General features: G+C 37.2%; 1 protein-coding gene across 1 annotated transcript in view; it reads right to left on the bottom strand.

The window, feature by feature from the left end:
* LOC113437206 (uncharacterized) overlaps positions 1-13,529 on the bottom strand; it is a 48,591-nt gene extending 35,062 nt beyond the window's left edge. Inside the window, exons 1-29 of the mRNA XM_087923174.1 lie at positions 13,213-13,529; positions 12,981-13,124; positions 12,737-12,893; positions 12,504-12,531; positions 12,291-12,408; positions 12,109-12,201; positions 10,941-11,004; positions 10,766-10,864; positions 10,561-10,664; positions 10,174-10,312; positions 9,599-9,717; positions 8,343-8,492; positions 8,056-8,226; positions 7,232-7,535; positions 7,065-7,132; positions 6,313-6,400; positions 6,096-6,213; positions 4,541-4,664; positions 4,311-4,447; positions 3,953-4,208; positions 3,204-3,446; positions 2,935-3,111; positions 2,700-2,845; positions 2,512-2,602; positions 2,038-2,427; positions 1,309-1,435; positions 1,005-1,123; positions 556-752; positions 76-259 (exon numbers count right to left, since the gene is read on the bottom strand). Coding sequence (XP_087779300.1) covers positions 76-259; positions 556-752; positions 1,005-1,123; positions 1,309-1,435; positions 2,038-2,427; positions 2,512-2,602; positions 2,700-2,845; positions 2,935-3,111; positions 3,204-3,446; positions 3,953-4,208; positions 4,311-4,447; positions 4,541-4,664; positions 6,096-6,213; positions 6,313-6,400; positions 7,065-7,132; positions 7,232-7,535; positions 8,056-8,226; positions 8,343-8,492; positions 9,599-9,717; positions 10,174-10,312; positions 10,561-10,664; positions 10,766-10,864; positions 10,941-11,004; positions 12,109-12,201; positions 12,291-12,408; positions 12,504-12,531; positions 12,737-12,893; positions 12,981-13,124; positions 13,213-13,416 — 4,359 coding nt within the window. The 5' untranslated portion in view covers positions 13,417-13,529. The remainder of the gene's footprint in view (positions 1-75; positions 260-555; positions 753-1,004; positions 1,124-1,308; positions 1,436-2,037; positions 2,428-2,511; positions 2,603-2,699; positions 2,846-2,934; positions 3,112-3,203; positions 3,447-3,952; positions 4,209-4,310; positions 4,448-4,540; positions 4,665-6,095; positions 6,214-6,312; positions 6,401-7,064; positions 7,133-7,231; positions 7,536-8,055; positions 8,227-8,342; positions 8,493-9,598; positions 9,718-10,173; positions 10,313-10,560; positions 10,665-10,765; positions 10,865-10,940; positions 11,005-12,108; positions 12,202-12,290; positions 12,409-12,503; positions 12,532-12,736; positions 12,894-12,980; positions 13,125-13,212) is intronic.
* Positions 13,530-18,937: the final 5,408 nt, after the last annotated feature.

Raw genomic sequence — 18,937 nt, 5'->3', positions numbered from 1 at the left:
TAAACTTAAAACTTGTGTGCAGACAGTGCATTTCACTTTTAAAACAATGATAGTGATAACAGCAGCTCAAATTACCTTGTCGAAGTTCTTCTGCTTCTTATCGAGAGCTGCACAAGCTGCATTGGACCTTTCTACGTCAATCATCAGGTCCTCCACTTCATTCTGCAACCTCATCTTGGTCTTCTCCAAGGAAGCACATTTGGAATTCACAGCTTCTACATGTTCCTCAGCTTCCTGCAGACGCTGAGCAAGCTTTTTCCTGAAGAAACATAAATCCAATGCTCCATAGTAGTAAAATATTTGATTTGGCTGAATAAACTGTCTAGTGAATGATCTCATTTCAATCATTCTGTTTCAGCATCAGGAAAATTCAGGATAAAGAGGTCTGCAAAATCTCAGGAGTTAATTTAAATTCACAATTTTATCCCAAGTCACACAATAAAATATTATTCAGTGAATATATTGTGGCAAACACCCCTCTCTGAAAAACCACTAATCTAACTCTATTTACACTACAAGTTTATTTGAAAGTTGCAATATGTTTATTGAACCTACTTAGCCTCCTCCAGTTCCTCAGTCCGCTGAATGGCATCAGTCTCATATTTTGTCCTCCATGTGGCAACTTCACTGTTTGCCTTGGACAGGGCACGTTGTAGCTCAGCCTTGGCTTCCTGCTCCTCTTCATATTGCTCTCGAAGGAGGTCACAGTCATGTCGAGCAGATTGCAAGCCATGAGCCAGGGCATTCTTGGCCTGTAGAGTTAATCAAATATTAGAGATTCTTCAAATTGCCAGGTCATCAAACATAATTAAGAACATAATTTTCCAGGATAAGACTTCACAAGAAATGAGAAGAGAGAGAAAGGAACATATAACAAATCAATAAATACACAAACAAAGGCAAGTGTCGTATTAGGAAATCTTCTGAAGCACCTCAGGAGGTTCTGTATGTACTTCTGGTAACATGAAAGACAATAAAAGATATGCATAATTCAGCTTCTGTACCTTTATCTCTTCCTCAAGTTGTCGTTTCAGTTCCTCAATTTGTTGAGTAAAAGCTTGCTTGCTTCTGGACAGCTGGGAGATCAGAGAATCTTTTTCTTCAACTTGTCGTGAGAGCTCACCTGAAGCAAGGAATATATGACATTTTTGGAATAAAAGTCACATTAACATTTTCTCGACTGGGGAGCTTTAGAATTCAGCTCAATTCATTTCAAAAATCAATTTGGGAACCTAATTTAACAAGGTTCTTCACATTGGGGACAAAAAGATACAAAATCATTTTCTCAAAATATATTTCATCGCTTACCTGCTTCTGTTTGTAGGCGAGCCCTTTGAGCATTAATATCATTAATGTTACGCATGTGCTCCTCGTCCTTTGTTTTAAGTTCACTTAGCTGATCTTCTAGTGTGCGACACATCTTTTCAAGATTGGCCTAAGCAACATGGAAAAAAGAAAAAACGGCAACCTTTTAAATGATTCCACAGGAAATAGTATTCATTTTTCACTTCCAGATATTACAATGTACAATATTTAGTAAGGATACCTAAAATGTTTAAGAAAACAGAACAGCCTCCAGAAATAATAAAGTGAGATAGATTGCACATCTTGCATTGCATAAACAAATGGGGTATTATGAAAGTGGACTCACTAAATATGCAAAAATTATTAAATTTTGCATATATATATATATATATATATATATATATATATATATATATATATATATATATACACATACATACATACATACACACAGATACACACACACACACACACATATACACATGTGTGTGTGTAAAGAGAGAGAGAGAGATTAGTTATAATTTACTAAATAGAAAATTCATCATCAGCATGTGTTATAAATATTGAACTCTGCAGTCTGGAATCCAATGTTTGTGAACATTCTTATTTTTCTAACTCTGAAGTATCCATGAAATATTGGCAAGGAAATGATTTTAACTTCAATATATAACAAAGAAACCTAGGTATAAAACCAGCATCTTTCCACTATCTATTTAATGTACTACAGCATACCTTAGCTTTAGAGACAGATTCCATATTGCTTGCAAGATCATCAATCTCCATCTTCAGTTCACTCTTCTCCTTCTCCAGCTTCTGCTTTACTCGCTGCAGGTTATCTATTTGTTCCCCAAGTTCAGCTGCACTATCTGCATGCTTCTTGCGGAGGGCAGCAGTTGTAGCTTCATGCTGCAAGGTGGCCTCTTCAAGGTCCCGGCGCATTTTCTGAAATTCTGCCTCACGTTTCTTGTTCATCTCAATCTGAGCTACAGTTGCCCCACCAGCTTCCTCCAGACGCTCACTGATCTCTTCAAGTTCCCTGGAGAGATCGGCCCGCTGTTTCTCTGCTTTGGCGCGAGATGCCCGTTCTGCCTCAATCTCCTCTTCCAATTCCTCAATACGGGCCTAGAAAAAGACAACCATGAGTCCTGAAACTGGCTCCCAGAGAACTTAATTCTCCATTCATGAAAGAACCACTTTGTGACAAACCTGCAGCTCCTTGATCTTCTTCTGAAGCTGGGAGCCCAGGACCTGTTCATCTTCAATCCTGCTCTGGAGTTGGCTGATTTCAAAGTCTTTCCTTATCACAACAAAATATAATGGGTTAGTCTCCAAATTAAATGTTAAGAGTATTCCAATTAACACAAAGGTCCATCACAATATACATTACTACTTACTTCTTCAGCTTTTCATCCAGCTGCTGCTTATCATTTTCCAAATCCATTGTGGATTCCTGAGCTAGCTTCAAATCCCCTTCTAGCTTCCTCTTAGCTCGTTCAAGGTCCATGCGAAGTTTCTTTTCTTGCTCCAGAGACCCTTCAAGCTGAAGACAAAGAGACCAGAGTGATTGTGCTGTCACAACAGTACCTCAACTTCAGACCAATTCTTCTCTGGGGATGATAGCATGCTTACATCATCCACTTGCTGTTCCAGCTTGGTCTTTGCTTTGGTCAGAGTGTTCACTTTGTCCTCCTCTGCCTGCAGATCATCCAAGGTCTGTTGATGGGCCTCTTGCAGGGCTTTCTTCTCCTTGGTCAGTTTGGCAATGGTCTCGTCCAAGACTGCCATCTCTTCAGTAAGGTTTTTCACCTTTAAACAGTGAACAGAGTTAAAATGTTCCATGTATTCTGAAATGGCAATAGTGGGTAGCAATTTGATTTTGGTATATTTTTGACCAGTACCTTGTTTTCTGTAGCATGCTTTTCCTTTTCAACTTTGGCCAGTGTCAGCTCAAGATCATCAATGTCCTTCTTCAGTTCTGAGCATTCGTCCTCCAGTTTCCTCTTCTTGGCTGTCAATTCAGCATTCATTTCTTCTTCATCTTCAGCTCGCTCGGTCAGCTCCTTAACTTTAGCTTCCAGTTGGATTTTGGTTTTGATTAGCTGGTCACATCTCTCCTCAGCATCTGCCAAGCCATCAGCTTCCTATGAAAGGAAGGTATAGATTTTTTTCCCCAAAAAATGTTTCCTAATTAAAATATCTACACATATACAAAATTTTCTACTCTAATAGAGAAAGTCACATTTCACTAAGCAATATACATGGGATCACCTCTCAGCATTTTTGGAACAATAAACAAAAATAAAGATTTCCTGTATATTGGCTAAAAATCAGTATAATGCAGAACTTTTTTATTTATTTGATTTTCGATGCTACCTAATTCCAACTGACTCTTAATAAATTGATAATATTAGTTCATACAATATAAAAACAAGTATAGTTACCTGTTACATTACAGTCTTTATGTACGTTTATATATTATCAATGATGAAATAGTGTTATGATGTAATAAGATATTTAATATATGTAATAATATGGGTGAATTTCTAAATAATCCCAAAGATTTCCCCTGAAATCTATAAATGATTGCTTACTAAGCTACGCTGGATTAGCCAATAAAAGAACAATATTTAAAATTCTATTTGCTTACAGCTTGGACTTGGAGTTGCAAGTCATTCTTCTCTTGCATCAGAGACACCATTTTTTCTTCAAGTTCCTTTCGCTTAGCTTCTGACTTTGCAAGCAGTTCCTTTGTTTTCTCAAACTCTTCCTTCATGTTGGCCATTTCTTTTTCTGCTTCAGCACTCTTTAGCAAAGGTTTGATCTTGAAATACAGTTTCATCCATGGCCAATGTTTGACATTCATGAATGAACGGACATTGTACTGAATAGTGAAGATAGCCTCCCTATCAACAAAGTTAAAAAGTGTTCCTTAAATTACATGTAACACAGATCCACCAATGAAAGACTTCTGACCGAATTGATTTAAATAATTATGGGATTCTCACCTCCTTGCTAACATTTTCTGATATTCTGTTCTTGCTAAGAAACCACGGCACATAGCTTGAGTGCGTGTTATCAGAAGGGCTAACTTATCATCTCTCATTTCTTCTAGGAGACCCAAAAGACCAGCCTTAAAGAACACCTGGGGGGCGGGGGGGAAGCATTACAGAATGTCATATGTAAGCACTACAAAATACAAAACAGTATTTAGGACAAAGACTTACACCTTACACACCTTGGTGTGTCCAAATTTATACTGAGTGTGGTCCACATCAATGGATCCAAGAAGTTTCTCAGAAGCTTTCTTGCTATCAATGAACTGGCCCTCTGGAATGGCACTTGCATTCAGGACTTTGTATCTAGTAGAAAAAAATACCACCTATAAATCTTCCTGTGTATTGCCTAACAGGTGTTTTTAAAATTATTTGTCCTCAGTAAAAAGAATTGAACATAAATATGCTATAAAATATTTATTCATCTCTCAGTATGGGCTTAGGTGGTTTGGGTGGGTCTGCTTTTACTGAAAGATTAGTAGAAGTAAGTTGTATTGTTTTGTAGTTTCTTCTTTGTGAATACTCTGCTGGATATTATTATTATCAATCATTGCACAGTCAGCCAGATTTTCAGACTGGGTGTTGTTGTTGTTGCTGTTGTTGTTGTTGTTGTTGTTGTTGTTAGGGGTGAGTATACTTAGTTTGTGAAACTGCCCAGATCACTTGGGAATTGAGCAGCATAGAAATGTGAGAAATAAATAAATATGGCTTGTCAAGCTGTTGATAACCAATTATACCTAAAAGCAACAGGATCAAGAGAAGTTTCTTTAACTAGATTTATTGTAATGAGAAAGAAATTAGATTACAAAAGTCTCAATAGTTGAATGTTTACTCCTTTTTTCACTTTCTGAAGTTATAGCAATTCTAGCCTGATAACTTAAGTAGGAACTTAATTTCTAAGTAAACTGGTGAAAAGATTGGTGGGGGGGGGGGGTCTGGGTGTCCAGAACAAAAAACTCTCTTAAGCTCTATAGCATTACACTGAGAAAACAAGAGAGTTCAATGTCAAAGTCATTTATATTTAATGCATTGTTCTGAGGTTACAAGCTAAGGATATGTAAGAAGGTTTCCAAGGTGTCATGGGACACGCTGGATATTTCCTTCAAAGGTAGAAAGAGATAAAATTTGTCACTGGAGGAAAATACCATACTTGCATATCCTTTACTAGCATCTTGCTCTCTAATGTAATGATAAACAGGACAGATCGGCCAGACACGGGAATATTTTGATTCCACAGGACCTAAAGCCCACTCACCCCTGAACCAAGAAAACATTTATAATTTCCTTCCTGTTATTTTCAAAGAAAAAGAAGTTGTCAAAAGGAATAAAAGTCTGAAAAGGGAGAAATGAGCAAAACTCCCTTTCATCCTCCTCCCAACATTTTATTCTGCCTATTGATATGACTGCTGCTTTCAATTAATTTAATACTTTAGTATCTTGAATCTATTTGAATGTTAAATTAGGGTAGAGGTACTCTATCACAGACAGTTACTATGGCAGATTGGCATAGATAGATAGATAGATAGATAGATAGATAGATAGATAGATAGATAGATAGATAGATAGATAGATATAAGATAGATAGATAGATAGATAGATAGATAGATAGATAGATAGACAGACAGACAGAGGGAGGGAGGGAGAGGCAAAGGGAGAGGGAGGGAGAGATAGAGGGAGAGAGAATGCAGAGAGAGAGAGAGAGATATGTAAAGAACTCTATAAAAAGGCCAAGCTGACCTCTGTTTGAAATCAGCATAAATGATCCTACTGGGAAATCCCTTTCTGCAAATGCGGATGCCTTCCAGCACACCATTGCACCTCAGCTGATGCAGCACAAGCTCATGATCCATAGCACCTTTTAAAAAAAATGATTAAAAAAAGAATTAGGACCAAACCACATACAGAGACAAGCATTGTAAAATACCTATCATACCCGCCCCCCACAATGCCTTACCAGGTGTTTTTGTTTCATTGGGAATAATGCAACGCACAAAGTGTGGGTGAGTACTTCTCAGATTGGACATCAGTTTGTTTAAGTTCTCCTATAGATCCAGAAAAGAAATATTTCTGTACAAAATTCCAAACAAATCAATGTATTCCTGTAAAGGAAAATCATGTATCCAAATAAGCAGGTCTATTGGATGCAAATGAATTCTAGCCATTGGGTGGATTAAAAATAAGATAAACAATAGCGTCCACACCACAAAGATCTAACATATGCAGCTAAAGTATTATTTGATGTTTGGGCTACTGTCACATATGCTTGCAAAGTGACTTTGAACCAAAGTACAGTTCCAGTGTAACATTAGCTCATTTGCTTGCTATATAAATGTTCATCATGGAACTTGTCTACATATGTCTAGCTGGATATTGATGGCCTAAATGCATATGGCTTCTTTGGGAACTTTAAAGAAGTACTAGGATTAACACCTCAGAGATGTAAGCAAAATAGTATACAAAGCATCACTATGCTTCTGTGATTTTTAGTTTCAGTTCTGATTTTGTTCTACCAGCCAATAATATTCCATACACTTTCTTTATATCTGAATTATCCAGAAGCACGCAAAAACTTATTTTAAGTTGTGAATTCTACAAATTCAGTCCAATTCAATATCTTCCTTAAATACCCCAATAAGTTGCCGCATTATTACTACATAGTATTTTTCCTTCCTCTCCAAGGAATCCCAGTATAACATTATACCATACCCTGAACAGTGCAGACACAGTCTGGAAAGAAGAACCCTTCTTCTTGGCAGCCTTCTTGGTAGTGCCCTCTAAAATCGAAATGAATAGAAAATATATATATAAACATTACATTTCTTGAACATTTTTTCTCATTGAAGAAAAAAAAATCCTTTCATTATAGCTCTCACCTTCTGCAGGGCGGTCAGCAAACAACAAAGCTAAAGTCTTCATTGAGGATTTCTGGTAGAGCCCCACCACGGTGTCATTCAAGGGATCCTTGTTTTTCTCCAACCAGCCACTGATATTATAATCCACAGTGCCAGCATAGTGCACCAAGGCAAAGTGGGCCTCCGGCTTGCCTTTGACAGGCTTGGGTTTTTGGAAGTTGTTTGATTTGCCAAGATGCTGGTCATAAAGTTTGTTCTTGAAGGACATGTCTGTTGCCTTGGGAAACATGCACTCTTCTTCCAGGATGGAGAAAATGCCCATGGGCTAGAAAGAACAATGACATGGTTGCTTCATCAAGTATATATACACACACAAGTAAAATCAGAGCAGAAGGGTTGAAAAGAAACAAAATGTAAACATGGAGACACATACTCTCACTGAAAAGTAGACTACATCTTCTAAATTATACTTCAATGAGCAATTATGAATATCTAACAAGATTTCATACTTACTGTAAGGTACATTCTACATATACATTTATTTTTATGTCAAGAATTGGTTTGAGCATGTTATTATAAATTGATTAGGATCCTACTATAATTGTATTTATTCTTTCTTAGGTTGTCCTTCTAATAAAGCCATTAGAAAAGCTGAGAGCTAAACTTTCTAGAAAAAATAATAATAAAGAAAGGGAAGCAGTCAAAGACTGTAATGGGCAGGATAAAACAAGATGATGGTACATGTAGTTTCAGTCGGGATTTTCATCAATTATTTTTGAGAGAAACCTAAAGCATTTCTTATCCTATCTGAAATATGCATTAGTTAAGTCTACTATAAAATGGACCTTCTCAATGAGCTCAATGCAGGCAGCCAGGTCCATGCCAAAGTCAATAAACTCCCATTCAATTCCTTCTTTCTTGTACTCTTCTTGCTCTAGGACAAACATGTGATGGTTGAAAAACTGTTGCAGTTTCTCATTAGTGAAGTTGATGCAGAGCTGCTCCAAGCTGTTGAACTATAAAAAAAAGAAGAGAGTTTTGTTAAGATGAATTAAGATGAAATAAATTTGAGTAAAGCAAACACTGTTCCTCCTATCTGTTTATATGTACATCTTTCTCCCTGTTTCCTTACATCAAAGATCTCAAAGCCGGCAATGTCCAGCACACCAATGAAATATTGTCTGGATTGTTTGGTATCCAATTGTTGGTTGATGCGAATGACCATCCATAAGAACATCTTCTCATAAACGGCCTTAGCCAGAGCACCAACGTTATTGTAGACCTAGAATAAGAAGACAATGGCAAAATCAATATGCGTAAGGGATATTTTAAATTAATAATTCTTCCAATCTTATATATAGTGTACTACCTCAATACCTGTGCTTTGCTATGAAATTATGTGGTAGGGCTTAGTTTTTGTGGAGGAAAATAAGGGGGCAGGATTCTGCCACTGCCTACCAGCATCCATCGGTATTGATCTGGCTAGCCTCCTGTCAGTGTGTGAGAGAGTTGAGAGCTGTTTGGAAACTGAAACAGTATTTGCTGTGTGAGCAAGAAGGAGACAGCAAGGTGGATTAGCTCAGCTGTTCTATACTAAAGCTGTTTGGTGCTGTGAAACTAAAACTGAAACTCCTCTCCTCTGCTTGTGTTTTGCATTTGGAACAGATTTCCTTTCAAGTGGAGAGGAGGAATAAAACTCCTTAGCATCTGAGCATGTTAATACCATAATAATATATGAAATACTAATGCTCTGATGGTCATTTTGAAAAAATCCTTTCTTAGTGAATACCAAGAAGCCAAGAGGAACATACGTGCCAAATTTCAAGTTTGTAGGCTTTACGGTTCTGGAGATTTTGTGATGATGCATGATTGGTTTTTCACTTTTATATATATAGAAGATGTATGTCTGTATACACACACACACACACACACACACACACACACACGTGTGTGTGTGTGTCAGAGAAAGAAAGATGAAGAACAACTAAAGATATAGCAATAAAATCTGAAAAAAATATGCAAAAAAAGCTTATTCGTATGAAATAAGCTTTGTAGAAACTAAAAACATATCCCTAAAATATTTATATAGATCTAGCTCAATCATTTAATATAGTTTTAAATTTATCCATATAGATCATCTAGTGCTCCATCTTCCCAGTTTTGGTACAATTGGTTATTTCAGTTTAGTTATAATTATGTAAGAAACTTAGATTCTTGATGGTCTATTATTCAGGTGCCTTAATCTATTGAATACAGATAAGAAAGAAGAATGAATTTTATCATTATTATTTACCATTTTGAATATTGATATTACAAGTATTATAATTATAAATCCATTCATCTTGGAAGATGCCAGGGTTTGTGAGAGTTGGTTTAAAGTAACATTACCTGCTGGACAGTTTGGCCTTTGGTGACATATTCATTGCCGACCTTGACCCGGGGAAAGCACAGAGCTTTCAACAGATCTGCTGAGTTGAGATTCATGAGGTAAGCAGCCTTATCAGCAACTGAAAATAGACAAGAAAGAGTTTAGGGTTAGAATCTTTTTTATTATAAATCTCACGCAGCATGGAATAGTTAAGTAACGAACATTAAAATCAGACTGGAAAAAGTACAAAAGAGACTTTTGCTTAGCGTTGGCTGAGTTCTATTTGCCCAATACTGGGAATGTTCATTCTCTAAAATTATAGCTTCATTTGCCAAAAAATGATTTTTGGAAAAGAAGAAAAAAGGCTACAAGAGTATTTACTATAATATCAGTAAAAATAATGGAAACTTCCTCCTTGTTAAATACTAATAAATAGATGAAAGCATAATATTTTATGGTCTACTATCTACTCCAAATGATTGATATGAGTATCCTTCTAGATAACACTAGGGAAGCATGGGGTGTGTTTCTGTAAAATAATGCCCTAATTTGTTCTGATTATTTTAAATGATTTTGCCATAATTTTTTCAAATACCTTCTGTGCCATCTGGCTCAGCCTGCTCCTCTCGCTGCTTCTGCTTGAACTTCATGTTCCCGTAGTGCATGACGGCTCCTGTCAGCTTGTAAATGGCTGTCTTTTCCTCAGCAGTGAAGCCCAGGATGTCAATGGCTTCCTATTAATTCAAGCAATAGAAAGGATTCTGTCTAATCCAGCACTGAGCCAAGTTGAGGGTTCAAACTCACTTGAAATCATTTTGGCATTTACAGTAGTCTTTAGTTGTCTCTGCCAGTGTTCCACTTGTAACATTATGCCACTCATCATATGCCCAAATCCCGCACATACTCAAAACATTTCAACCAAATATTATTGTTTGTCTAATCAAATTACAGTTTTATGTTCCCGATTCTGCAAATTACGTACATCAGTTGCCATCAACTCTTCCTGATCATCAATGCTGGGAACAGTAATCTCACCCTGGCTGACAAAATGGTAGTCATATGGGTTGGTAGTAATCAGAAGCAGCTCTGCGTAAAAAGAAGCACAAACATGATTTCATGTTCAATCATCAGCACATTTGTAATGTTTAATAGTGGAAATAGTCTTCCAAATGAATGATTCTCCTTACCAATCAGTTCTGGCTTCTTGTTGGACATGATCTGATAAAAGATGTGGTAGCTCCTTTCAGCCTTGAGCTGGAAGGTAACTCTGGACTTCTCCAGCAGATCTGGCAAAGCAATGAAGTTGAATTAGTTAAGGAAGAAAGAAAGGGTCAAATAAACACACAAAGAAATATCCCTTACATGTCTCAATGTCTGCAGAAGCCAGTTTGCCAGTGGCACCAAAATGGATTCTGATGAATTTGCCCTATGGAGAAAATAGTATTTAATTACAATATATTTTCAATGTATTTATTTAACTATATAATAGGGTGGTACAGAGAATTTTCCTTTTAATAGCAGGAATTTCGGTCTCTGGCTACAGAACGTATGGTATTTTAAAAAATTGTAATTTTTTAAACCTAATTTGTCTCAGAGGCTTTAAGGAAAAAAAAGTGAAATAGTTTACCATTATAAAGACACAGTAATTATTAAACTTTAATATAAGTGTAAAATATGAGTGAATTAAAGGAGAAAAACAGTTGAGGTTTGTCTATGGAGATTCTCAGTCATCTAGGTCATGGTTGCCCCAAAGGTGTTGTTCAAAAGGAAAGAAAAAGAAAGAAAGAGAGAAGGGGGAGGGAGGAAGGGAGGGAGAGAGAGAGAGAGAGAGAGAGCGGGAAGGAGGGAGGGAAGGCCAGTTGCCTTTTGAATACTACCTTTGGGACAACAGTTGAGGTTTATATGGGAGAAAGACAAAGTGAGTTGATATATTAGTAATGGTTTATAAAAAATAATTTTATTCTTTATTTAATGAGATGAGATGAATGTGAACGTAGAAATTGCAAATAGTAATTGCAATCAATTTCTTTCCTTTTTAAATACCAGTGTGCCAGTGTGCCGTGTTAAATGGGAAAGGAGGGCTCAGTTTCCTTAAACTACTCCTGGATTTCAGTGTTCCAAAATGGGACTTGGGCTTGGCCTATGGATAGACCTCTTCATCAGGATCTATTGGGATGGGGGAGGAGGGGCAGGCAAGGAAGGACAGAACGACTGAGGTAGCAATGCCTTGTCATGACAGAAGGCCTTCCCCTTTTGTAAGTGCATTGTGATGTCATAGACACATCCCAAAGAGATGGAGCTTGCAGTTCAATACACAACACTTCTTGTGTTATTTTGATGCTGCTGCGTAGGTTTGATGTGAGGCTTTCTTAATCTGAAAAACAAGTACGATAACATTGTATCTTGTCTAGAAAGCTCCATTCTCAAACACAACCTGTTGTCTCTGATTCATTGTCATCTTTAGTGCAATGCTAAGAAGATTGGCACGAAAAGAAGTACACTCCCACACGTGTTTGAAACTGTAACTTACAAAGCGAGATGAATTGTCATTCCTCACAGTCTTGGCATTTCCAAAAGCTTCCAACAAGGGGTTGGCACTGATGATTTGATCTTCAAGGGTGCCCTGTAAAAGTAGCATTACTAAGTCAACTTTTAAGCATAATGAAATTGTCAGAAAGCAATGTGTAATCTTCTCCCAAAGTCATACTTCACCTTTAACTTGCCAGTTTGCTGCGGTTCTTCCTTCTTCTTGTCAGAAGCAGCTGCAATTGTTGCGAAGTACTGAATGACACGTTTTGTGTTCACAGTCTTTCCAGCACCAGATTCTCCACTGTTAAAACAGAGCAAAAGACCATGATGTTAGCTAGTATATTGCTCTGTGAAACCTCTGCTGACCAGAAATATCACTATTGGAGGTATACTCACGTGATCAGGATTGACTGATTCTCGCGATCTAGAAAGCAAAGAAACGAAGAAGTAATCCAAGCAGAAATAAATGTTTGTGCTAATTATGTGTTTTACTTATGAACAGTTAGAATCTGACTTGTTCATTTCTGTTATCAGGAAAGACTCTGTCTGGAAATTCTAGAAGCATGTTCTTCCTTTTTCCCCCACCTTGTTTTTTCCCCCCAGAAATATTCATTTATTTATCTGCTCACCAGTTAACATGAACTGATACGCATTGTCAGAGATGGAGAAGATGTGAGGAGGGGCCTCTTGACGCTTTTTCCCCCTATATGCATTAACCACCTCTGGGTTGTACACTGGCAACCACTTGTAGGGATTGACAGTGACACAGAAGAGACCTGAATAGGTCTGGAAAGAAAAGACAAGTTAGTAGTTGTTTGCTTGTGGATATAAAATCTTCAGTTCTGAATTCAGTGGTAATGTTCAGATTCTTACATAAATCATCCAGGCTGCATAACGCTCTTTGAGGTTATACAGGACAGCAGGTTCATTGAGGTGGGTCATCATGGCCATGTCCTCAATTTTATCAAATTTGGGTGGGTTCATTGGAAAGATTTGGTCATCTTTAACAGTCACAGTCTACAAGGGAGAAAATGACATTTCAGTCAAAAGCAAGCATAGGATAACAAAGTCTTATTTTTATCTTGTAAGGTGTTTTTCTACTTACCTCTCCACCTTCTTTTTTAACTGTGGCTTTCCCCCCTTCCTTGCTCTGGAGAACACCTTTTACAAAGGAAATCTTAGGATCCACCACAAAGACGGATGACTTGGCATCAAAGGGCTTGTTTTGAGCTTCAATTCTCTCTTTCTCTGACTTGCGGAGAAAGGGGGCAGCAACCCCAAAAATTGCCATCTCACTGTCAGATGACATGGCTGCAGCTTAACAGAGAGCACTGGTGAAGAAAGAAACAACTCATATGGAGATTGCAACTTTAATGTGCTGTTTCATGCAGTCTCCTACTTTGCTATCTCAGTTATCTCAATCTACTTTGAAGAAAAGTCCTTTTCCTCCATGAAAAGAATGCATATCTACTAATAAGTGGATAAGCAATTATTGCAAGAATTGGGGAATCAAGGCACATTATGAAAAAGTTTGTGCACTATTCAATCTCACTGAACAATGAACGTCTGACTTGCACACTTAACCAGTTTATTAAATTAATCTAATCAATTCTAAATTTCCATGACATGAAGAACCTTCTAGTAACTAAACAGCCTTGATTTACCCAACTGGCTAAAATGTAGTTGTCTAGTTCATGGTTCAGTATATTGGATGAACACGACCATGGAGTGTAATGATGAACTGGGTTATAAGTTTCAGAATACAATACTTGTATAGCCAATTCACACAAATTCTTCTTCCCCTTATTTAAATAGTGATGGTCTGCACTTTTCTCCATCATCATGGATGCCTGTGGAGAAATTGATGAAACTGTCTGCTAGTAGGGAAAAGTAACAGATCTGAACAGACTTCATGAAAGCAAGTGCTAATGAAAAGAGCAAAAGCAAAGAAAGTAATGGATGCTCCAGTGGTTGACTAATGACCCAGGGGAACCCTCCTGCCACTTTCTAGTTCTCCCCAAGCATATCTCTAATGACACCCACCCACAACACATTCTCCTGACTTCATTCCTAAGGCCGTAATTTGACAGGGTTGGAATAAGGATTCAAATACTACTTTTATACAGAACTCTTAGTGACAACTTAAAGCTGTCTCACTCAACATAAGTGTCATGGAGACAAGAAATTCTTGTCTAGGCATGATTGTGCTGGGCTTAAGTGCCAGTGAAGACAGAGCTTTAATGATCAGGTTCTTCCCAGCTGACAATTTTGTAAACACTATACCTCACCCTTTTAAGGGAAACTGCATTCTACTATGTGTATTCTGCATCTAATGCAGTCACTGTTTCTTAGGTTAAAAAAAAATCCTCCTTTTTTTAAAGCTAAAGATGTGAAGAGAAAACAGTTTCCTTGTGATCGATAACTTTGAGAGATTTTTGTCAAGAGCCAGTATCTAAAAACAGCTAAACCATAAACCATTGGAAACCTAAAATTTGATTGTAGTGGGCTTACATCACAGAATAAGTTAAAAATGTATCCTACAGACAAGTGTAGTTTGTGTCTCCTTTGGCCTCTAAATTTCAATTCTAATTTTCTGCTTCTCTACCTTTTGTTCATTCTAGTTGTTGTTGCAGAAATCGTAATCCCTATTGTTTGAAAGGAAGAATTGTATGCTTATTGGCAATGGAGAAGACCATTTTTACAAGGGCTATCCACAAAATAGATTACATTTTCATCTGTAGCAAGAAGGGGCGGAGCTAGCGTGGCCATCTTTGGTCTGTGTGTCCGCCGCTCAGTCAGCATCTAGTTGTGCTAGCGGGACGTTCGTATCATTGCCCATTATTTCACAGCAAACGTTTGAAATGTGTGCTGCAATTGAAAATCCCGTGAGTTGTGAGGTGTGATCAGTGATAAGGTTTTTGTTGGCAAAAATCCATAAACCAATTGAAATTTTTTGGCAACTGTGTGAAGTGTACGGGGACAACATCATCACTGAAGGTGGAGTGCACCAATGGTGCATTAAGTTTAAAAATGGACGAACTACGGCACTCGAGAAGTCCTGAATGCTTTCAAGTGGGAGATTTTTCCTCATCCGCCCTAAAGCCCCGATCTTGCACCAAGCGACTACCACTTGTTTCCGAGGATGAAGACCTGGCTTGGAACACAGTGTTTTGACAACGACACGGAACTGCGGGCGGGTGTGACTGACTGGCTCAAATCTCAGGCGGCTGAATTTTATGACAATGGAATTACAAAGCTTGTTCATTGCTATGATAAGTGCCTCAGTTTGTTCGGTGAATATGTTAAAAAGTAGTATTTAAGTGTCACTTTCAAGTGTATATAATAATTTTTTTTTCCTACACTTTGTTTTTTTTCTATCGCAAAACGTAATCTATTTTGTGGATAGCCCTCGTATTTTGAGTTTAGTGACACATTTTTATTTCTCCTTCATATTAAGAAAAGTCTAGAAGTTTATATCTCATTCTTAGCTCTCCTGCATGGTTTTTGCTCTTGCTTGCTGAATAAAAAAGAAGGGATGGGGATCTTTACATAGCTGCAAACCTGTGAAATTTTAGACTTTCCATTCCCATCCTAGAATCATGTGGTGCCTAGTCAAGATCAGGTCTTACAATCTTATCCATAGCAGGATTATTAAATCATGGTGAAAGGTTTTTATAAACATCATGGGGTTGTTGTTTGTTGAAAGTTTCTGCGCAGAACCTAACAATGGGCACCATGGAAACTAGATGCCCGGGGGTCAGGGGGCTGCTGTCATTAAGGAGCTCCTTATAAGAGATTTGATTATCATCCTGCTTGGTATGTTTGCTTTTTATGTCATGCTTTTAAATCTGTTTACTACAGTTAAATAATAAAGCTTAAAATCTCTTTATTCACTGGTGTGCTCATCTGTAGATCCAAAAGAACCAATTGCCTGGATACCTGCTCACTGCCTTGTCTTGGCAAAACAAAGGCCTACAATTAAGATCAAGCTCTCCATTTATGTGAAACAAAGCTACTTTAAAGCCAATCCTACAAACTCAGCTTGAAAAAAAATAGTCTATTTTGAAGTAAAGAAACAAAACACAACAAAATTTCAGCTACATTTTTAAGACTTAGTCAAAAATGAAAGGTCATTATAAATCCATGTGACTACTAGCCAAATATGAGATTTCATTATTGGTTTTTTTAATTGCCACTCTTCATCTTTTGTGAGAATAAGCAGGTTTGCAGATTCCTGCCACATACTTAGAGGAACAGGAAATGCTCATAAAGCTTCCCTAACAGATGTCAAGATCAAACACTACTAAAAGATCAGACCTTACAACCTGAGCAAAATCTCTCCAAAAAGCATCTTGCGTGGCATTAATAATAAAGACTCAAAACTGTCTGTTCAGCTCAGCACTCAGAAAACAAACTCATTGAATCTCTCAAGAGTGAGTGTAAATACCTTCTTAATAATAAAGACTCAAAACTGTCTGTTCAGCTCAGCACTCAGAAAACAAACTCATTGAATCTCTCAAGAGTGAGTGTAAATACCTTCTTACCTGCTGATGAAGAGAATAGGTGGAATTCAGGCTCAGCACTGGCCAATGCTGCAAAACAAAAGGTCAGCCTCTTCTTACTGGTGGTTTGTGTTTTGTTTATTAAGCCTTTCAGCTACAAGCCACTGATTAGAGCTGAATGAATAGATTTGAGATCCCTCTGATCCAAGTAAATCCTCTCACTTTTACAACAAGGTATAAGAATCAAGCAGTATGAATGGAATGTACGGGTGCTTCACCCATTCAGACCTTACCACCGCTGCCCAGCACTTACCTACTACAATCTTAAGAAGGACAAGGCAGGTTTGGTCCTTGAAAGACTTTTATACTGTTGGTTGAACATAAGAACTATCCCATGCCCTCCCTATCACCATCATTCACTGGAGGCATTTTTGGCTAACCTTTTCCAGTAAAGCATTGTTTGGCAAACTTGACTAAAGACATAATTGTCATTTGACATGGCGGGATATTATTAGAAATATTTGATGTCTCTCATACGATGTGAGTAAATGCCCTATAAATAATGTCACCAAGGATCTAAAGAAGAGAATCTGGACTATTCAAGAAAGCCAGAGCATGGGATAGGGGCCTCTTAAGTTCCATTGCTTAATGGCATCCTAAACACAGATTTTGGGCCAATATGCTATTCAGGTCATCAGCCAACAAAAATGGGATTCTTCGTTGGGAAGTACATGAGAAAATATTTGCAAAATTAATCTCAAGTCTCAAAAATGATTTTTAAAATTGATAAATATTCTATTATTATTGTAAGTATCTCTGGAATTTCTCTTTTAATACCTTGGCAAAGCAAGTGTTCCATCTTATTAAAGGTTACAAGAAACATATTTTAGAAGTGTGTACATACAATACATAGTCAGGTATCATATGTACAGAAGAAGTTGGGTGTAGTTGCAATAGCCCCAGAAGAAAAAAATGAAAGTTATCTACAACATACAGTGTAAGAACTGTAATAGCCACTATTAAACACAGAAAGGCAGAAGCCTAACAGAACATTTCCATGAACTCAAACTATCAGTCAACAAAACATGATGAAAGCTCCTTAATTTCACAACACATATATGGATTTAAGCATATTTTCAAGTGGGAAATTGTGAGCATGTTGAACCAAACTACATTGAAAAATGCTAGAGAATTCCTGGAAGCCTGACACTCCGACAAATCAGCCGCATAGAGATAACAGGCACATAGAGATAAACAACATTTAAATACTATTCAATAGATACCATATAATAATGCACTGCACTGATAGCTCAGTATGTAATTATGATTTCTATATTTTAAAGCATTATGTAATGTGTAGAATTTAAGAGCAAAGTCACAAGAATAATCATAGTGCTCAGAAGTTAGTTTAACTTTATAAATGAAAAAGTTATCTGGTGTTCTTTGTTATTTCATGATCACATCTACTTTTGTCTCCCAAGTAATATCCAAGTAATACATTTTTAACAGGGAAGGACAGTGCATAACAGTAACACCCAAGCACCAGACTCAATCCCAATTTGGTATGTTCTGAAAGATACAAATGCAGGTAATTGAACTGAATATAGTCCATGTTAAAGAGGTTCAGAATTTCCAAGTGTTTTTCATTTTTGGTGGGTATTGTTTTTTAACCAGGTAAAATCTGTTTTAGACATGCCTGTTTTTAGATGTCTTTCCAACTACAAAAGAGCAAGGGAATAAAGATGAATCGAGTCATGAAAATAAAACAATGAAAATTCAGATCATCTTAAAAAACAAGACATTTATTACAGGTATACATAAACACATTGTATTTCTATCCAGCTGTTACATTCTTATTGAAATCCCTGTGATATTATCTGAGAGGCTGGCTGCAGTTCAGAGTAGCTTGAAATGGATGCCATTTTCAGAAGTCTTTGAGAAGTTCTAAGAATCATTGTGGAGACCTGGGGAAATTTTAGCAGCCCAAAACATTAAAACCCATGTGAATTACTGAGGCCAACATTGTAGAAGCAATCAGAAAACCAGAAAGGTGTCACCATCCAGGAGCAAACAGAAGCAAGAGGTCTCTGACGGGATTTATCAGATGAGACTTTTATTATATAATCATTCCACTTTATTCACCAAATTACAAGGGTCCAAATAGTCTTCCATTTGTAACTTGGACTTGTCAGTTCCTCCTTTTTTTTAACCTCCCAAAAATGGATTAAATGTGGACTGTTAAGTTTGAGCAATGAGAGGCTGGACCAGAGCATGAATGCAACAATACTTTATTTTACAATAAAGGGCTGACCGTGCTTGCCAAGCCTG

The sequence above is a fragment of the Pseudonaja textilis genome, chromosome 2, assembly GCF_049901715.1.
Source record: "Pseudonaja textilis isolate UNSWEBS1 chromosome 2, rPseTex1.2, whole genome shotgun sequence".
Classification (NCBI taxonomy): Eukaryota; Metazoa; Chordata; class Lepidosauria; order Squamata; family Elapidae; genus Pseudonaja; species Pseudonaja textilis.
This window is presented reverse-complemented; position numbering and strand designations above follow the sequence as displayed.